Below are 18,855 nucleotides of genomic sequence, written 5' to 3'. Positions count from 1 at the left end.
TGTCTGTCCACAACTCTATTCCTGAGATCTTTGGAAAGTGGCTTGCCACCCATAGTCAGTTGTTTGCTGTCATTCGCACTGCCAAGCAAGGGAATGCATGATCCAGGAACGGCTGTTATTATCCTTCACTAATCGCACTGCTTACAGTTGATCACAGGTGGAGGCTAGTGACCATGGTCTGCAATGGAAATTGTGGTTACTTACACCTGATTAAGTTTACAAATATTGGTTGGAGGTTGGTGGGGAGGGATGGGGGGAGGGTGATCCTTTATTTATCTCAGTATTGTTTTTTTATTTTTTTAAATTATTTTGAACTGTAGCTATGATATCTTTCACTTGGATGTTATAGATTGCATTAAGTAAGTAAAGCTGGAAAAAATATTGGTTTGTGTATTTTCATTTAAGGTTGTAAAGCAAAAAAATGAATATTTTGAAGGGGGTGATTATTTTCTATACCCACTGTATATTGCCCTCAATGTTTGAAACAGACGCCTTTTTCCTTGATTTTCCCTCTGCTCCACATTTTAAAGTTACAAATCAATCAATTCCGATATGATTAAAGCTCATTTTGCAGACTTTAAATACAGACACATAAATCTGTGCGTATGCCAAGTTCGAGACAGTTCCCCCTTTACACGCGCCTACAACCCCACCCCGACTCCTCCCAGAATTTCACATATTTTAATATGCAAATCAATATAAATAACTCATTCGATTCAGTTTTTGGTTTAAAAAACAATGGAAAAGGCATGTGAAAAAAAGAAATATTTCAGAAAATGCAAAGTGTAGGCAAGCCAAAACATATTTGTTGGCTTACGCAGTATTATAAGAAACAAAAGTGTGGTGGAGACATTCTAAAGTTCAAGTGAAGAAAGTCACACAGTGCCCTAAAGAAAAAAGAAATGGTCAGGTATCACAGTCGATGTGAAAAGGCAAGTCGCAGTCCAAGGATCAGTTCATTTTGTTTCAGACAAAATTACAAATACAGTAATCCCTCCTTGATTGTGGGGGTTGCGTTCCAGAACCCCCAGCGATAGATGAAAATCTGCAAAGTAGAAACCATATGTTTGTATGGTTATTTTTATATATTTTAAGCCCTTATAAACTCTCCCACACTGTTAACATTATTAGAGCCCTGTAGACATGAAATAACACCCTTTAGTCAAAAGTTTAAACTGTGCTCCATGACAAGACAGAGATGACAGTTCTTTCTCACAATTAAAAGAATGCAAACATATCTTCCTCTTCAAAGAATGCGTGTCAGGAGCAGAGAATGTCAGAGAGAGAGCGAGAGAGAGCGCGAGAGAAAAGCAAACAATCAAAAAATCAATACGTGCTTTTAAGTATGCTAAAGCACCGCGATAAAGTGGCATTTTTTAGAGGAGCGTCCGTATCTTCTAAGCAAACAGCCTCTCTGCTCACACTCCCTCCGTCAGGCACAGAGAATGTCAGAGAGAGTGAGAGAGACACAGAAAAAAGTAAACAATCAAGCACCGTGCGGGAAGCATATCGTATGTCAATGAGCAGTTTTAGTTAATACGTAATACATGCTCTGATTGGGTAGCTTCTAAGCCATCCGCCAATAGCGTCCCTTGTATGAAATCAACTGGGCAAACAAACTGAGGAAGCATGTACCATAAATTAAAAGACCCATTGTCCGAAGAAATCAGCGAACCAAAGAAAAATCTGTGATATATATTTAGATATGCTTACATTTAAAATCCGCGATGGAGTAAAGGAGCGAAAGTCGAAGCGTGATATAGCGAGGGATCACTGTACTGCCCTCCGTGTGATACTCGGGTGGTGATGGTGCTGCTGTGCAGAGCACGTCTTCAGGTGCTGGTTGTACACACACCTCTGCCTTGGAAACCTCTGGGAGGCCACCTGGCTCTGTGCTGACAGACTGTTCAGGAATCACAAAATGAAATAGTGGATGCTGTAAGAGATGTGGCCAGTGAACAAAGGAATATATAAGGGCTGTACTATGTGATATTGACCATAAATTAAATTAATTGGTTAAAAAATGAATGCTAAACCTGATTACCTGTTTTTACATTCTGTTGATTACATTCAAACAAAGCTGTAACACTGTCCGATCTGGCAGATCATTTGGTTGGTCAGGGTCAGGTTCATCATAGCGCATCTGTTCAGGTACATGCTTGCACAGGGTGACGCACTTTCTGTGCTCTGTAGAGCAGTACGTTAATAGAGTGAAAATGCTTTCTAGTTACATAAGCAAATAAGCTTATACCTAAGCTCTGAAGGTGCTTTTATAATGTAGTGACGGCACAGAGTGCCACAATGAACCGATTCTCTGCTCTTTACTTTGAGGTGACTCGCTAACCTTTTGCCATACTAGTTGGAAAAAGCACTCTGCAACTATGTAGAGCTGCCATTTTTATAGGTTTTCCAGCTATGTTTGATGTAATGTCTGCTCATTCTCTTGGTGATTCATCCCTGGCTAATGTAACTTGTCCAGCACCTTTGCAGAAGCAATGTGCATGCAGTTGACCACTCTGATTACATTTGGGAAACTGGATGTTGCGAATTGTGCTGTTATGTTTACCAGTTCATCCACAGTGTAAGGAAATCTTAACTACTTGTCATCCGGGTATATAATACCATCCTATACAGCTGGCATGACTCAGTGATAATTGTGAAATACCTGAACGGTCAGCAAGTTTAAGTTGAAAAGCTCTTACGGCTAAAAACCCAACAGTAGACAGAACTTGCAAAGGAACAGGAAGAGCACAATTCCTCAAAGTCTTCCTTTTGTAAAGCCAGCACCAGTTCAGCACACAGGTTCAAGAAGATAGCTGTTGGAAATCGAAATCGACTTAGAAGCCAGTCCTCCTCATCTATAAATCCGTGCTCTTTTCTCATTGTTCTGTTTTTGATGTCTTCAAATAACGCTAAAGCAGCCATGGAAGTTATATTTTGGCCATTTCATGTACCATTATTATTGTTACAGATTGATTACAATCAAGCGAATTAAATTTGTAAATGATATGCAGTTAATTTGAGTGTATTTGATAAAACTGGCATTAGATGCAAATATAAAAAAGACAACTAGACCACAGAAACAGTTGCACTGCTTTGACCGTGGGTGCTGCCAGTTTGCAAAACCGAGTAGAAAAGTGCATATGCAATGGGGGACCCAGCCGTGAAGATGTGTGTGGCTTTATAGCAAGATTAGTTTTTATACATCTCGAAGTGAGTATGAAAAGGAGCATACGCAAAGGATATGCAACAAAATACTAAGTATGACTGCTTTAACATCCCTGCCATTGCCACTTCCCAAACATTCTGGTGTACTGAAATAGAGAGAGATTATGTATAAAAATTGTTATTTCTACATGGTGTGACCAAAATGTATGCATATACCCTTACATTAAAGTCTGCAATATGCACTTTAATTTTAATCTTTGGATCAGGGGGGTAAATCCCGGAAAAATATTTATTTGTTACAAACATCGTGGAGGACATTGTATTTGAGAAAAATATTTTATGATAAGAATATTTTTATTTTCCATTCAGATATTGTATTTCAAGTAAAGGTTAGGTGTTAATATTTTGCATGAATGATGAAGAGGATAAACAATAGAGACATTTTTGTCAGAACCCATTTTGCATTTTATTTGCCAGTATCAGTGGAGGACACCTTAGAGATATCCTAAAAGTGTAGCTTCTCCAATATTTCAAGGTATCACAACTTAATTTTAGTAAGTTCTTTTACATTGTGAAGTGTCTGCAATAAACCTTGAGATATCTCAATTGCATTTTCTCATGTCTCAAAATAACTTTCTGTGCAATAAAGGAATACTCCACCCAAAAGTATTTATTGTTTTCTCCTTGTAGTCTGTAGTGATGGTGGATAAGATTTGTAATCTCTGTTTTCATGCACAACTTCTTCATCTTTCTGCTTCTCCTTTCAAGGGTTGCCACAGCAGATCATCTTTTTCCATGTCTTCCTGTCCTCTGTATCTTGCTCTGTTACAACCATCACCTGCATGTCCTGTCATTCATGAACCTTGTCTTAGGCCTTCCTCTTTTCCTCTTGGCCGACAATTCTATTCTTAGCATCCTTTTTCCAGTGTGCCCAGCTTCTCTCCTCTGCACCCGTCCAAACCAATGCAAATCTTAACATCTTTAATTCTGCCACCTCGAGCTCTAATTCTGTTTTTTGGTCAGTGCTACCGTTTCCAACCCATATGACATAGCTGGTCTCACTACTGTCCTGTACATATTCCCTTTCACTCTTGCTGATACCTGTCTGTTACAAATTGCTCCTGACACTCTTCTCTACCCATTCCATCCTGCCTGCACTCTTTTTCACCTCTCTTCCATAGTCCCTCTTAGGGCTCGTTTATTCTTCACGCTCCGAATGTGTAAGCACCCATATCATGGCTGCCACACGTTTCCAGTGTTCATTTGATGCTTACTCTAAGCAGGTCCTCAGAAATTAACGTGATGCGTGCACGAGTTGCAGTACCAGCAAAACGTTGGGGGGCGCAGTGTGATAAAAGTTGGAATGTGACGTCAGAGTCTCTGTTTACTGTCTACATGCGACAGAAAGCCTCTATGCGGATCCTACAGGAGCAATGTGCGCGCATCGATGTTTGATGAATGGTTCGATGTGGTGAAGCAAAATGGTGACATACAAATGCATTCGTGGTGCTTTTATATTCAAGCGTCGCATATTCCCGATCGTAATGACATGATACATTTTAAAAGTATCACATCCCATCTTTTGTGCTGTCTTTTTTTTTTTTTTTTGCAACTTCACAGCAGCAGCATAATATACAGCGCTGTATTTGAGCCACAGAGAAAAAAAATTAAGGACATGGTGAAAACATGTATTTTGTGATAAAAGTGAAAATTTCGGCTTTTATCTCGAGATGTCCACTTTAACCTTGTAGTTTACTTTATCATTAAAGCAGACTATCGTAAACGTCATCCCAGTTTTTAATCACTACAAACTTCTTGGACCTGATAGCAGTGGCAAGCAGCAATAGCTTACCACACAGAACACATTAATTGTATGATATTCCAACTCTCTGCAAATTTAGAATCTTTAGATTTATACTTGATATCACTTTCATGATGAAATGCATTAAAGTATGTATGTTACGTTTTACAGATAAATCGTTAATTTCATTTAAATAATGAATACTGTTAACAATTACACACATGGGAGTAACACAGTGGCGGTGCTGTAACACTGCTGTCTCGCAGGGAGTCACGTCGCTGGTATTCCCTGCTGGGTTTCCACACTGTGCTCCGGATTCCTTCAAAAGATATGCAGATTTGGGGATTTGGTGGCGCTAAAATGACACCAGTGTATGTGGGTGCTTGTATTCACCTTGCGATGAGCTGAGGCCCCATCCAGGGACTGTTTCTGCCTCATGCCCAGTGCTTGCTGGAATGGACACATCCCTGAATTGAATCATTAAACATCATTTTCAGAGATATTGTGGTAAGGTGTCATCGGAATTTAATGAATGTTTCAGGCAATTGACAACACAGCAAAGCCGAACCTGTTCTCACCGTGATGATATCTTGCACTGCCACCTGCTGAATTCCTCCAGATTTACGTGAAGTACGCGTGCAAGTATAAACAGTACAACGTTTGTGTAGCAGGAGCTTCCGCTGCAGCATGTGTCGCATGAAGTATAAACCTGGCCTTAGTCTGTACTGTTGATTCCCAAGTATTTAAACTCATCTACCTTCGCCAACTCTACTCCCTGCATTCTCACCATGCCACTGACCTTCATTTACACACATGTATTCTTTCATCTTCTCACTATCATCATTCCTCTCCTCTCTACAGCATATCTCCACCTGTCCAGGGTCTCCTCAACCTGCTCCCTGCTCTTGCTGCTGATCACAATGTCAACAACATCAAACATCATAGTCCACAGGGATTCCTGTCTAATCCCGTCTGTTAACCTGTCCATCACCATTGCAAATAAGAAAGGGCTCAGAGCCAACCCCCTGATGTAATCCTTCCTTCTATGCCATTCCTGACTTCCTCATACAATACCACAATTCCTCTCAAGGCTCCCTGTCATATGCTTTCTTCAGGTCTGCAAAGGCACAATGCAACTCCTTCTGGCCTTCTCTCTACTTTTTCATCAACACCTTCAGAGCAAATATCACATCTGTGGTGCTCTTTCCTGGCATGAAACCATACTGCTGCTCACTAATCATCACATCCCTTCTTAACCTAGCTTCTGCTACTCTTTCCCATAACTTTATGCTGTGGCTCATCAATTTTACCCCTCTGTAGTTACTACAGCTCTGCACATTCCCCTTATTCTTAAAAATCGGTACTAGTACACTTCTTCTCCACTCCCCAGGCATCCTCTCACTTTCTAAGGTTCCATTAAAACTCCACTGCAATCTCTCCCAAACACCTCCCTGTTTCCATAGGTATATCATCTGGACCAACAGCCTTTCCATTCTTCATCCTCTCCATAGCTTTCCTTACTTCTTCCTAATCTGTTGCACTTTCTGATTCACTTTCGCCACTTCATCCAACCTACATTCTCTCTCTCTCTCTCATAAGCCCCTCAAAGTACTCTTTCCATCTGCTGAACACGCTCTTCTCGCTTGTGAGGATGTTTCCATCTGCATCCTTTATCACCCTAACCTGCTGAACATCATTCCCTTATCGGTCGCTTTATCTGGCCTGTCGGTACAGGCCCTTTTCTCCCTCTTTAGTGTTCAACTTCGCACACAACTCATTTTATGTCTCTTATCCTTTGCCACCTCTCTCTTTTCACCTTACACCTTATCTTGATGTACTCTTGTCTACTTTCTGCATCTCTCTGACTCTCCCACTTCTTCTTTGCCAACCTTTTCCTCTCTATACTTTCCTGTACTTCCCCATTCCACCACCAGATATCCTTTTCCTCCTTCCTCTGTCCACATGTCACGCCAAGCACCCTTCTTGCTGTCACCCGTACTACTTCTGCTGTAGTTACTCTGCTATCTGTAAACTCTTCACTGCCACCCAGTGCCAGTCTTGCCTCCTCCCTTTTCAACTTTCACCATTTGATCCCTGGCTCTGCCCTCACTCTCCTCCTTTTCTTGATCTCCAACATTATCCAGCAAACCACCATCCTATGCTGTCTAACTACACTTTCTCTTGCCACCACTTTGCAGTCTTCAGTCCAGATATACCTTCCTGCATAGGATATAATCTACCTGTGTGCATCTTCCTCCACACTTGTACGTCACCCTATGTTCCTCCCTCTTCTTAAAATACATATACAGTAATCCCTCGCAATATCGCTTCGACTTTCGCGGATTCACTCTATCGCGGATTTTAAATGTAAGCATATCTAAATATATATCACGGATTTTTCGCTAGTTCGCGAATTTCTGCGGACAATGGGTCTTTTAATTTATGGTACTTGCTTCCTCAGTTTGTTTGCCCAGTTGATTTCATACAAGGGATGCTATTGGCGGATGGCTTAGAAGCTACCTAATCAGAGCATCTATTACTTATTCCTGCGCGGTGCTTGATTGTTTGTTTGTCTCTGCATCTATCTCACCCTCTCTGACATACTCTGCGCCTGACGGAGGGGGTGTGAGCAGAGGGGCTGTTTGCAGAGAGGCTGTTTGCCTAGTGGATACGGACGCTCCTCTAAGAAATGCCGCTTTATCGCGGTAATTCGGCATATTTAAAAGCACAAAAGCACACGTATTGATTTTTTGATTGCTTGCTTTAATCTCACGCTCTCTCTCTTTCTCTGACGTTCTCTGTGCCTGATGGAGGAGATGTGAGCAGAGGGGCTGTTTGCACAGACCGCTTTATTGCGGTGCTTCGGAATACTTAAAAGCACACGTATTGATTTTTTGATTGTTTGCTTTTCTTTGCGAGTTCTCTCTCTCTCTCTCTATGAAATTCTCTGCTCCTGATGCAGGCACTCCTTTGAAGAGAAGATATATTTGCATTCTTTTAATTGTGAGAAAGAAGAAAGAAGATCTCTGTCTTGTCATGGGGCACAGTTTAAGCCTTTGCCTAAAGGGGTGTTATTTCATGTCTACAGGGCTCTAATAATGTTAACAGTGTGGGAGAGTTTATAAGGGCTTAAAATATATAAAAATAACCATACAAACATATGGTTTCTACTTCGCGGATTTTCATCTATCGCGGGGGGTTCTAGAACGCAACCCCCGCGATCGAGGAGGGATTACTGTACACCACAGCCATGTCCATCCTTTTTGCAAAATCATATACCTACCCATCACCTCCTCATCCCCTATGTTCCCTTTACCAACATGTCTATTGAAATACCCTCCAGTCACCATTCTCTCACCCTTGGGTACACCGTCCAGTACTTCATTCAACTCACTTCAGAAATCTTCTTTCTCATCCATCATACACCCAACTTGCGGGACATATGCACTAACATCCACCATCACACCTTCAATTGCTGGCTTCATAATCATCACTCTATCTGACACTCTTTTCACCTCCAAAACACTCTTGACATGTTGTTCCTTCAGAATGACCCATGCCCCATTTCTCCTCCCATTCACACCATAATAAAATACAACAAGCACAATACATCAACCTTTTTTCTCTCCAACACATCTGGAAACTCTCTCTCCTTGCCAGTCATACTGCCAACATTCAAAGTTCCTACCCTCCTCTCCTCCTGCCTCCAGAGTCGTCTTCCCCTTCATCTTCTCTTTCTTTGGCCTACAGTAGCCCAATTTCTCACCAGCACCCTGTTGGCTAACAGTACTGGTGGTGGCTGTTGTTAACCGGGCCTCGATCAATCCGGTATTGAAATTTGTATTGTTGTCCGTATATTGATCTAACAAAATTTTACACCGGGTGCCCTTCCTTAGTTAACCCTGCCCTTACATTTATATTCACAAAATTGAGGTATAACTGGAGCACCTTTGAATTACTGTATTAAACAGCAGTCTGTGAAACTGTGAATTGAGATTCCGCTTGTTGAATCATCTTGAATATGCACATGCACAAGGCATATTCTCTTTGTGATATATTTGTTTGCTTTTCTTTAACTTTTATTCTTTAGTGCAGGTCTTTCAGTGGATGGTTTTTGTTAATATCATATGGAGTGCAGTCTTAGTTAATGAACAAGTTGGTACTGTGTTAGACTTCTGACCAGTGAATGATGCAGGGAGGCATTTATTCAGTTTTCCTGATGTCTGAAACTAGAAAGCAATTATGTATTTTTACATTAACTAATTATTTAGTAACTGGCATTCTGTTTTTTTGTTCCCTTTTATTTAGACCTGTACTAACAACCTTCAAGAAATAACAATCGTGGTGATCCTGAAGCCAGTTTTACTATGTCGCGCAGTCCCGAGGTGAAGGAGGACCCAGTAGAATGCCCTCTGTGCATGGAGCCATTGGAAATTGATGACATTAACTTTTTTCCTTGCACTTGTGGCTACCAGATCTGTCGATTTTGCTGGCACCGTATCAGGACGGATGAAAATGGACTTTGTCCTGCCTGTAGAAAGGTATTTATTGAAAGTGATTCAAATTATTTAACAACAAAGAAACACAATCTTCTGCAAGAAATGGTGCATCTTTTTTTTTTTTTTTTTTTTTTTTTACTTGTTTATATATTTATATATTTTATTAATTTACCAACTGTATTTTACCATAGAATTAAAAAGGAAAACCCTAAAGGCTGTTTTTTTCTGAAAAGTTGCATGTGCTTATAGAGTTTCTATGTGTAATGCATAGCTATCCCTATAGATGATGGTTAAGGAATTAGTCATTGGCAGCAAGTAGTTCCATGGTGTATCAATGGAGGCTAATTAAATATCTACACTGCTTGAATCCATGTCAAACAAAAAGATTTCCATGATTACCGTGTAAGCAGAGAATTGTGGTAGGTCCAATTTAAAATGAATGCCCTGATTATCAAATATTAGCAAACTCCTTGGTAACAATCATCGTGCTGTGGATCACTGGGATTGCTTTTTTTTCCTTTCTCTCACCCACATAAACACTTAAAGGATAATATTACCCCAAAAATACCACCTCTCTCTCTCGTTCACTGGTCAAAAATACTGTCTTCAGTTCAAACACACAGTATTGTAGATATGACATCAATTACTGTTGACCATCCATGCAGAGTTTTCAGGAAGTAACTGTACTATTTTAGAAAAAATGAACACAATTTGCATGTTTTGGCCTTATAAATGCAGGGGTGCGGAAATCCAACGCTCGACTCGTCCAACGGACATGCATGTTTTTCTGGTTTCAGTTGTCCACGGACAAGTGCAATTTTCTGGAGAAAAAAAGAATTATGTGCTGTGCAGGGCACATTTTTACCACTACTTTCATTTTAAACATTTGGCTACGTGCTTCGTGCGGAAACAGTCTACTTAGGCATGTTCTTCATGTCTCAAATTGGTATTCAATATTGTTTACAAAATGACGGCTGATTTTTCAAAAGGGAATCACTCTTGTGGTCTTACATAAGTATTTTACCCTACTATTTACACGCTTGGAGATGCGATCATTTTTTCATGCCGACATTACGATGTAATTTAATGATTTTTCATTCTAATCAATAACTTTTATATATTACTAGCAGAATACCCGCGCTTCGCAGCGGAGAAGTAGTGTGTTAAAGAAGTTATGAAAAAGAAACGGAAAAATTTTAAAAATAAAGTAACATGATTGTTAATGTAATTGTTTTGTCTTTGATATGAGTGTTATCATATCTATCTATCTATCTATATATATATATATATATATATATATATATATATATACTACTTATATCCAAATTGAGCTATTGAGCTGTCGCCTGCCTGCCTGCCTGCCTGAATAAATCACCCTCGCCGCTCTTACTTTTTACCGCTCATTTAATCATGGCTAGTGGCAGAAAAATTATAAAATGGAAGGAGGATTACACTGAGTATGGCTTTACCAAAACAATTATTGATGGCGAATCGATTATTCATAAAGCTTCAATTGGTGATCTGTTCTTCTGTGTTAACCTCATATTTTTTCATACTTCTTCTCAAACCAAGGGGGGTGCTCGGGTAAAATGAATCGGGAAGCGCTGATCAATATAATCGGTGTACCAGGAAATCATGCATTGACAGAAGTTCCCCTTTGCTTGTGATTAAATGCATGATTTTTTAACGCGTTGTGGAGCACATGCATCAAAGCTTCTCAGCTGTGCTTGTGCTAAGAAAAGGAAACATTTTAAAAATAATACGATTGTCAATGTAACCTTTTGTAAGTAGTGCCTGGAGGATTCAGTGTGGAGAAACTGTAGAGACAACATGTGTATTAACTTGTGGATTTTTCTGTGAGTATTTGGTGGCAGCGTCACAAAGTCGTAACACTGCGTTAGCTGCGGAGCGCAGCTCAGAGCGAAATGAGGTGAATCGGAGGGGAGATGATGACGTGACTCCCCCACCCGCCTTAACTGTCAGTCCTCCACAAACAGTCTCTCGCAATTTGCATAAGCACAGCCCCTCACCTGTAATTTTAACTTAGTTACAAAGTGATCAAAACTCTCGTTTATATCCTGCGTCCTCTCATTAAACTTGTATCCCGCATTACCCGTGGGCATGACAAACGCCAGCGGCAGCCTGTCGGTGAACTTAATTTAAACTTTAGGTTTACACCGTGCTTTGTTTCTGAAGTTGCAGAACTCATAAATATGGTTGTATATGTCACTTGCTCGCTTCTTATTGTTTCTCTGCCTTCTGAATTATATAATGCATGTTTTCTTCAGCGGTTTTTGGAGCTCTTCCTGGTTTTCTATGTACTGCGTTGACAGTCAGTTCACGTGATTACGTGGGAGGCGTGATGATGTCACACACAACTCCGTCCCCCATGGCTTTCGAGCTCAACTCCATTACAGTATATGTAGAAAAATAGCTTCCAGTTATGACCATTACGCGTAGAATTTCGAAATGAAACCTGCCCAGCTTTTGTAAGTAAGCTGTTAGGAATGAGCCTGCCAGATTTCAGCCTTCTACCTACACGGGAAGTTGGAGAATTAGTGATGAGTCAGTGAGTCATTCAGTGAGGGCTTTGCCTTTTATTAGTATAGATTGATAAAATTAATTTTTTCTACATAAAAATGCGGTCATTTGACCTACAATGCAATGGTTTTCGCCACATAAAGCTTGTTAGGCAGTTAATCTTTCCTGAAATTTGCGATTTCACGTAGGTTGTGATATATTGAGGGGTTAAAAAATTTATTGCGTGACATCAATTTTGATGAGCTGTCTATAGATCATTTTTGATTAGAGAATTTTTCATATAAAACAAGTTGGTTTCGCACTGTCAGTTTATTAAAAATAAAGAAGAAAACATTATAACGTTTTGCAAATGTTATGAAATATCAATAAAAATCTTCACTTAAACGTGATTGTTTTTTCCTCGACAACATCGGTAATATTTACTTTTTTGGAAATGTATCATCTTGGGGAATTTCGAATACGTCTTTAGGAATTACCTGCCTAACCCATAATGCACTGTGGTAAGCACGTTGTTCTCGCTATATGCGTGTTGCTGAAATTGAAACAAGTAGCATCGCGGATGAGAAATGGATCATTTCTTGATTAAAAATGGCACAACAGGCCCTGAAAAACATAAGGAAGCGTTTTAAGGCCACTGTGAAAAAAATACGGACATAGTGAAGGCAAAAAATATGTAAATGTCGAGATTAAAGTCGACATGTTGACTTTATTCTCGACATTTTCACAGTATTCTTGTAGTTTTTGTCAGTAGAATGTCGCAAACTAAATTTCATATTAAAATGAATGTTTCATTTACTAGAGTTTCTCAAACCCCGTCATAAATTAATGTAGCACATTAAATGCTTTATATTAAGTGTTCCCCGACCCAGTTGTTAATCTCTGCACCCTTCTTAAACTGACTTCCTCTTGCCCTGAGGAAGCGCCGGCAGCAATTGCATTGACTTCATGATATACCTGCTCAATGAACATTCAGAATACTAAGATAAATACTTGATATCTTTTTCACGATGAAATGCATTAAAGCATGTATTGCTGTAGTGCTGCTCCCTTGCATTAAGGGGTCCTCAGGTCTACGTTCAGTGTAGAGAAGTTTATGGCAGGTGTGACAAGGCTCCAAAAAACTGGATATTTGAATGGGTATCGCACAGGTTTAACTGAAATAATTTGTAAATGTTGGGTTCGTGATCTGGAGGTCAGAGACACACGAACGCAAGATTCAATGGATGTTTTTCTGAGCAGGCTTTCTTTATTGCATGTTTGCTGTGTCTATCTTACGTACTAAACCCCCAGTTCCTATCCTTTGTCTTTCTCCATATAACCAATCGCCACACGATAAACGTCTTTGTGAAATTAAAACTAGTTATAAACCTAGACCTCAGAGTTTTCAGAACTTTAAAAAACAAATGTCGTTATACATGTTTATACCATCCATTCAGAGGTCTAAGCTTATAACTAGTTTTAATTTCACAAATAGAGACATGAGTCTAAAAGTAAAAAAAAAAGTTCAATTGAAAAAGCATTTTCTAAAGCTGAACGCTCTGAGGTTGAGCGTTATGCTGGGCTGTTCAATACTGCTTCTTTCAACCCATGCTGTCTGAGATAGTAAAGATTCTTGGGAAGAAGATGTTGCAAGACAAAAGCTAAAGAACACGGCAGAAAATGAATCGGGACAGTGTTCTGTTATGTAACTGTAATATATGAAAAAAGAACTAGTGTAGCTATAGTGAAGGCATTATTAGCCAGTTAAAATAAGGGAATCTTTTATATAATGTTCTAGAGCAAGGTGGCAAAATACTACTCCCTGAAAGAACTTTTTTCAGTTTTAAAATGGAAGGCAGTTTTGGTATCAATAAAAGAGATCAGAAAAAAGAAACTGTTTTTCACTTTTGTTATTTGTTTATGGGCAAGTGAATTTAACTGGCGGACAAGTGGATTTTCCAAGTTTACTTGTCCTTGGACAAGTAGAAACAAATTTGATTTCCACCCCCCTGAAATGGTTATCAGACTTGTGGATTATGCAACATGAGTTGGTCATCACGGCACCCTGTTGAGTTTGAATATTCAATATGTAATTTCTCCAAAAAAAATATGAGATTAAACCTTTTTTGGACTGAAATTGCTGATTGAAATTCAAATACATTGCATGTAGCCAAACAAGTGAATGGTTAATACATTGTATGTCGTCATGTTAGCAACAGAGAAGAGCTAAACGTTAAGTGCTATAGCTTATCGGGTAATTAACAGGCATGCCAATTCACATGCCTACTTTGCATTCACTTTCATTTGTTTAAATGTGCATTGATTTATATTTGTTTGAAATAGAAGCCAACCGTGGATCCTTTTGATTCTTTATATATTCTCTTGCATTATATTTTAATTGAATAGTTATCCTTCATTTGTAGAAGATTGTAAATAAAAACATTATTTACTGCAGTGTTTTTCAACCTTTATGGTGTTGTGACGCAATGTTTTTATCTTTAAGTTTATTAGCGACCCACAGTTGTTCCCCTTAGTGAGATATGCTCCAATGCCAGAGATTGTGGTGCCCCTTATTGAAGTGGTGGATATGTTCCCATGTGTGAGAAGATCGTACATAAACACAGGGATAAATATCATTCCCCACTGTCAGGTGACCTACTTGGGCACCCAGCAACAGCCGCTTGAAACCAAAAACAGGGTTACGATCCAGTGGTTATGAAACACTGATGTACTGTGTATTGCAATAATTAAAGCTATTGTCTAAAATAATTTCCCCCCTCATATTAACTGTTTTTGGCTATATGATCCATCCCAGTGAAAGATCCAGAAATCACTTTTTACCAAAGTGACTTTTCTGGCCAATTGATGCCTGTCAATCCCAGCCCCCAGCTGAATCAGCCATCCTCGGATTTAGTTTTAATCACAGTTGGCAACATTATATCCTGGCAGAGAGCATCCCAAAGCCAGACTACTCTTTCAAGCCAAAAAATAGAAAATGAAAGAATATTGCTGCTGTTCACTATTGGAGTCTAATATGCTGTATTCTAAATTATTATATTGTAGTGTTGGCACTGAGCGCCATATTGGATGGATTTTCTGCTGTTTAAATGGCTCTTTAAAGCGACTTGCATTGTTTAAAGGACTGCTTGCCTTTTGCTGCATTAATTGGAAAAAGCTTGTGATTTTGCAGGCTTGTCATTTATCTAGGTAGTCCTGCCACTGGTTATGTAATGCCAGCTCATCTATATTACTAAACGAAGGTTGTGTATATGCACGGATGCCAGAGGCCAGAAGCACTGAAAGTGCACGCCTACAGCGCCCCAGAGTCAAACCCAGTGGCTTCCCACAGTCAGTAGGTGGTGCCTAAACAACACAACCTATAAACTAAACTTCAGGTCACAATACAACTGCCGCCCGAACACGAACGCGCACACCACCGCATATACAACCTTTGTTTAGTAATGTTTGTATATATGCATGAATGGCAGAGGCCAGAAGCAAGCGAACTAGGTGATGCCAAAACCGCGTGCGCACAGCGCCTCAGCACCCCATAGTCAAACCCTGCGGGTGGCGCCAAAACCACACATGCACACCGCCTCAGTGCCCCAGAGTCAAACTCAGCGGCTTCCCAGAGTCAGTATGTGGCGCCCAAACAACACAACACAACCTGTAAACTAAACTTCAGGTAACAATACAACCGCCGCCCGAACGCGAACACCACTGCATATACAACCTTCGTTTAGTAATGTAGATCTCCAAGCCGGGATCCGCAACGGTACATGGTTGGTCGTGAACAGTATGAGAGAAAATGTTATTGAGGCACAAGTGCTTACGGGATCCCATACTGGCAATACTGTTTTGATTCCCAGAATTGACCTTACAAGTTCTGACCTGGAATTACCTTTTAAACTTAAATGATGCCAATTTCCCATTAAGGCTAGATTTGCCATGATGATCAACAAATCCCAAGGACAAAGTAGGGATTTACCTATCTGAGCCTATATTTGGACATGGACAACTTTTGTTGCCTTTTCAAGAGTCCGCTGTTCATGTGACGTTAAAGTGAAGGTTTTACTACTCCATACCACAGAGAGCTAATTCAACTAATTCAAGGACAGGAAACCATCTTTACCCAAAATGTTGTTTATAAGGAAATTTTTGATTAACTATTTTGAATTTACCATTTTATGAATCTTTTTAATTCCAATTTACTTCATTTAAACCTTTCCACTCTGATATTTTTTTTTACTTTTAAGTGCAGCAACTCTAAGACATTTTGGACTTAAATGATATAACAATTAAATTTCTATTTTAGTTTTAATAAATTGGTTAATTTTAGTACAAATATATTTATTTAATTAAATGAAAACTTTCCAAGGACATTCCCACCCTCCATCATTTTTCATCCCTCCAAAGACTGGAGGGAACAGAATGTGATTGCCATTCTTGGATTTGCGATTCTTTATAGAGAATCTGGGGTTTAATGGTACTTGGATAACTCATCCATGGCTGTTATAACTTGTCAGCACTGTTACATAGTCCTCCTGCTGAAGTTGTTGTCCCTAGCAACCACTTCTAACTACTTGCAACAGTGCACAACCTCGTTGAAAAAAGGCATGATCTTTTCTTTTCCTTGAGTTGTGCAGCTGGTGACAAAGGCACAGCAGCAGGTACCATGAGCGTTTTGCTGGAATGTTGAGTGCTGCGCCGTCATGCAGTGCAGCAGAGGTGTTCAACGCTAGTCTGTGGTAAGCAAGAAGACAAACCTCCTTGTGTGGAGTTGCAGGTGTACTGGTCTCTTAGCTGTATTACTTAATTGAAGTGCAGCTGCAAACCATGTCCAAGGTTTAGATCTCACTTTGAGACCCTCCCTCTGCTGTTGCTTCACAGCATCTCTACAGTCTGTCTTGTCCTGCCTGCACATTTTTACCACTGGCCCTGCTCCTCGCAGCTCACCTGGGGTCACCGACAACTCAATCTGCCACACTTTTCCTCGGTTCCATGAGCCTGAAGCTCCACTGGCATCCACGCATACAGGCTAATGGACCTTGGCAGATGTAGATGTGGTGGTGGAACTGCAGAGGTGGGAGTCTCTACTGGATTTAATTTAACAGCACTCCTGGTTTCGGATTTGAGCCTTGAGACTATCAGCACTGTTACAATATTTTTTCTTGTTTTGGTTGATTTAAGATAAAGTTGCTGCCTTGTAATCTAATACATGTCTTGGAACAGATTGTTTTAACTATAGCCAAAAGATTTTTCAAAACCCCATTCACCGTTCCTTCAATTACATGAAGTCTGCTAGTACCATGAGATTAGAAAAAATCCCACACCATGATGCTTCCACCTCCAAACTTCACTGTTGGTATAGTGTTTTTTGGGTGATATGCAGCACCATTTCTCCACCCAACATGCTGTGTAGTGTGACAGCCAAAAAGTTCATGTTTCTCGCCTTGACCAGACTGCATTCTTCTAGTATTCCATAGGCTTGTCCAAATGTTGTGTAACAAACTTTAAACAAGCTTCAACATGCTTTTTCTTCAGTAATGGAGTCTTGTGGGGTGAACGTGCATAGAGGCCATGCCAGTGCAGTGTGTCGCTTATTGTTTCCTTTGTACAAATTGTACCTGCTGCCTACAAGTCTTTCTGGAGTTCCTTCCAAGTGGTCCTTAGCTCTCAGGCTATGCTTCTGACTATCCTTTTGACTCCCCGGTCAGAAGTCTTGCAAGGAGCTCCTGTGCTTGGCCAATTGATGGTGGAGCAATGTTCCCCTTCAGTTGCGGATAATGGCCCCATCGGTGCTTATTGGAAAAATATTAAGTTTTGAAATACGTCTACAAGCAGTTCCATGTGTATGGTTTGCCACAGGCAGGTTGCTAAGGTCTTAGGAGAGCTCTTTGATTTTACCCATCATGAGATGTTTCTTGTGTGACACCTTGGTAGCAAAACACCTCTTTATAGCTCATCAGCATGTATTAACCCAGCTGATATCAATTTTCACAGATAAGAGGTTCTAATTAGTTATGGATTTCAGTTGGTTCTTTGCTTTTGCTTGCCGTTGTGTACTTGCTTTTTCTTTGTATATTCAATACTTTTTCCCCCTGTGTCATACCACTTTATTACATATACTTTTATTTGTGGTTTTTAATGTTGTGAATTCTTTATATATGTGGATTTCTTGAGTTAATACCAATTTCTTTTGAATAGTGTCATTTGAATTCTATTTTCTTAAAACAAATGATGACGCTCTTATTACTCATTTCCCCACTTTGTAAGTGTACTTTGTACACTTACAAATGTTCAGTTCTGACAATACGTTATTTGTTGCTATAAATCACTGTATAATAATATTCCTTTAATTTCTGGGTTTAAAATACAATTCAGACTTTTTGAATTTTGCATCTGTTAGTTAGCCGATGGATGCTAGAATTATGTATTTATTTGGGACATTGTGAGCTTAGGACTAGACATCTAACATGGATTATGCGGCACAAGTAAACTGATTTTTTTTCAAGAGCTGTTTATTCAGTGTTCATCTATTATAGAAGCCTTTTGTATCAGAAACTTTGCTGTCACCGTATTCCATAAAAGTGTGAGATTAAAAAGTTTTCTTGGATGTTAATAAAAACAACATGGCAAACTTAACAGGGAACGCGATGAACATACAAAGGACATTTCAGAGGACCTCATAATAATAATTTTTAATGCTCATTGTTCTGGGAAAAGTTACAAAACCATCTCTACAGAGTCGGTTTGGACTGAAACAATCCACAGTCAGATTGTGTACAAGTGGAGTAAGTTTAAGACTATTTGTTGTTAGTCTCTCTAGGATTGGTCAACCAACAAAGATGAGGTCACAAAACAAAA

The 18,855-nt window shown here is 39.6% G+C and overlaps 1 protein-coding gene across 6 annotated transcripts in view; it reads left to right on the top strand.

The window, feature by feature from the left end:
* cnot4b (CCR4-NOT transcription complex, subunit 4b) overlaps nt 1-18,855 on the top strand; it is a 196,107-nt gene that overhangs the window by 66,360 nt on the left and 110,892 nt on the right. For all 6 annotated transcript variants that reach the window (XM_039769478.1, XM_039769475.1, XM_039769473.1 and 3 more), the window contains exon 2: nt 9,278-9,510. In XM_039769478.1, coding sequence (XP_039625412.1) covers nt 9,337-9,510 — 174 coding nt within the window. In that variant the 5' untranslated portion in view covers nt 9,278-9,336. The remainder of the gene's footprint in view (nt 1-9,277; nt 9,511-18,855) is intronic.

Source organism: Polypterus senegalus, chromosome 11 (assembly GCF_016835505.1).
Source record: "Polypterus senegalus isolate Bchr_013 chromosome 11, ASM1683550v1, whole genome shotgun sequence".
In the NCBI taxonomy this organism is placed as follows: domain Eukaryota; kingdom Metazoa; phylum Chordata; class Cladistia; order Polypteriformes; family Polypteridae; genus Polypterus; species Polypterus senegalus.
Note: the sequence above shows the minus strand (reverse complement) of the source record. Positions and strands in the feature narration are given on the sequence as shown.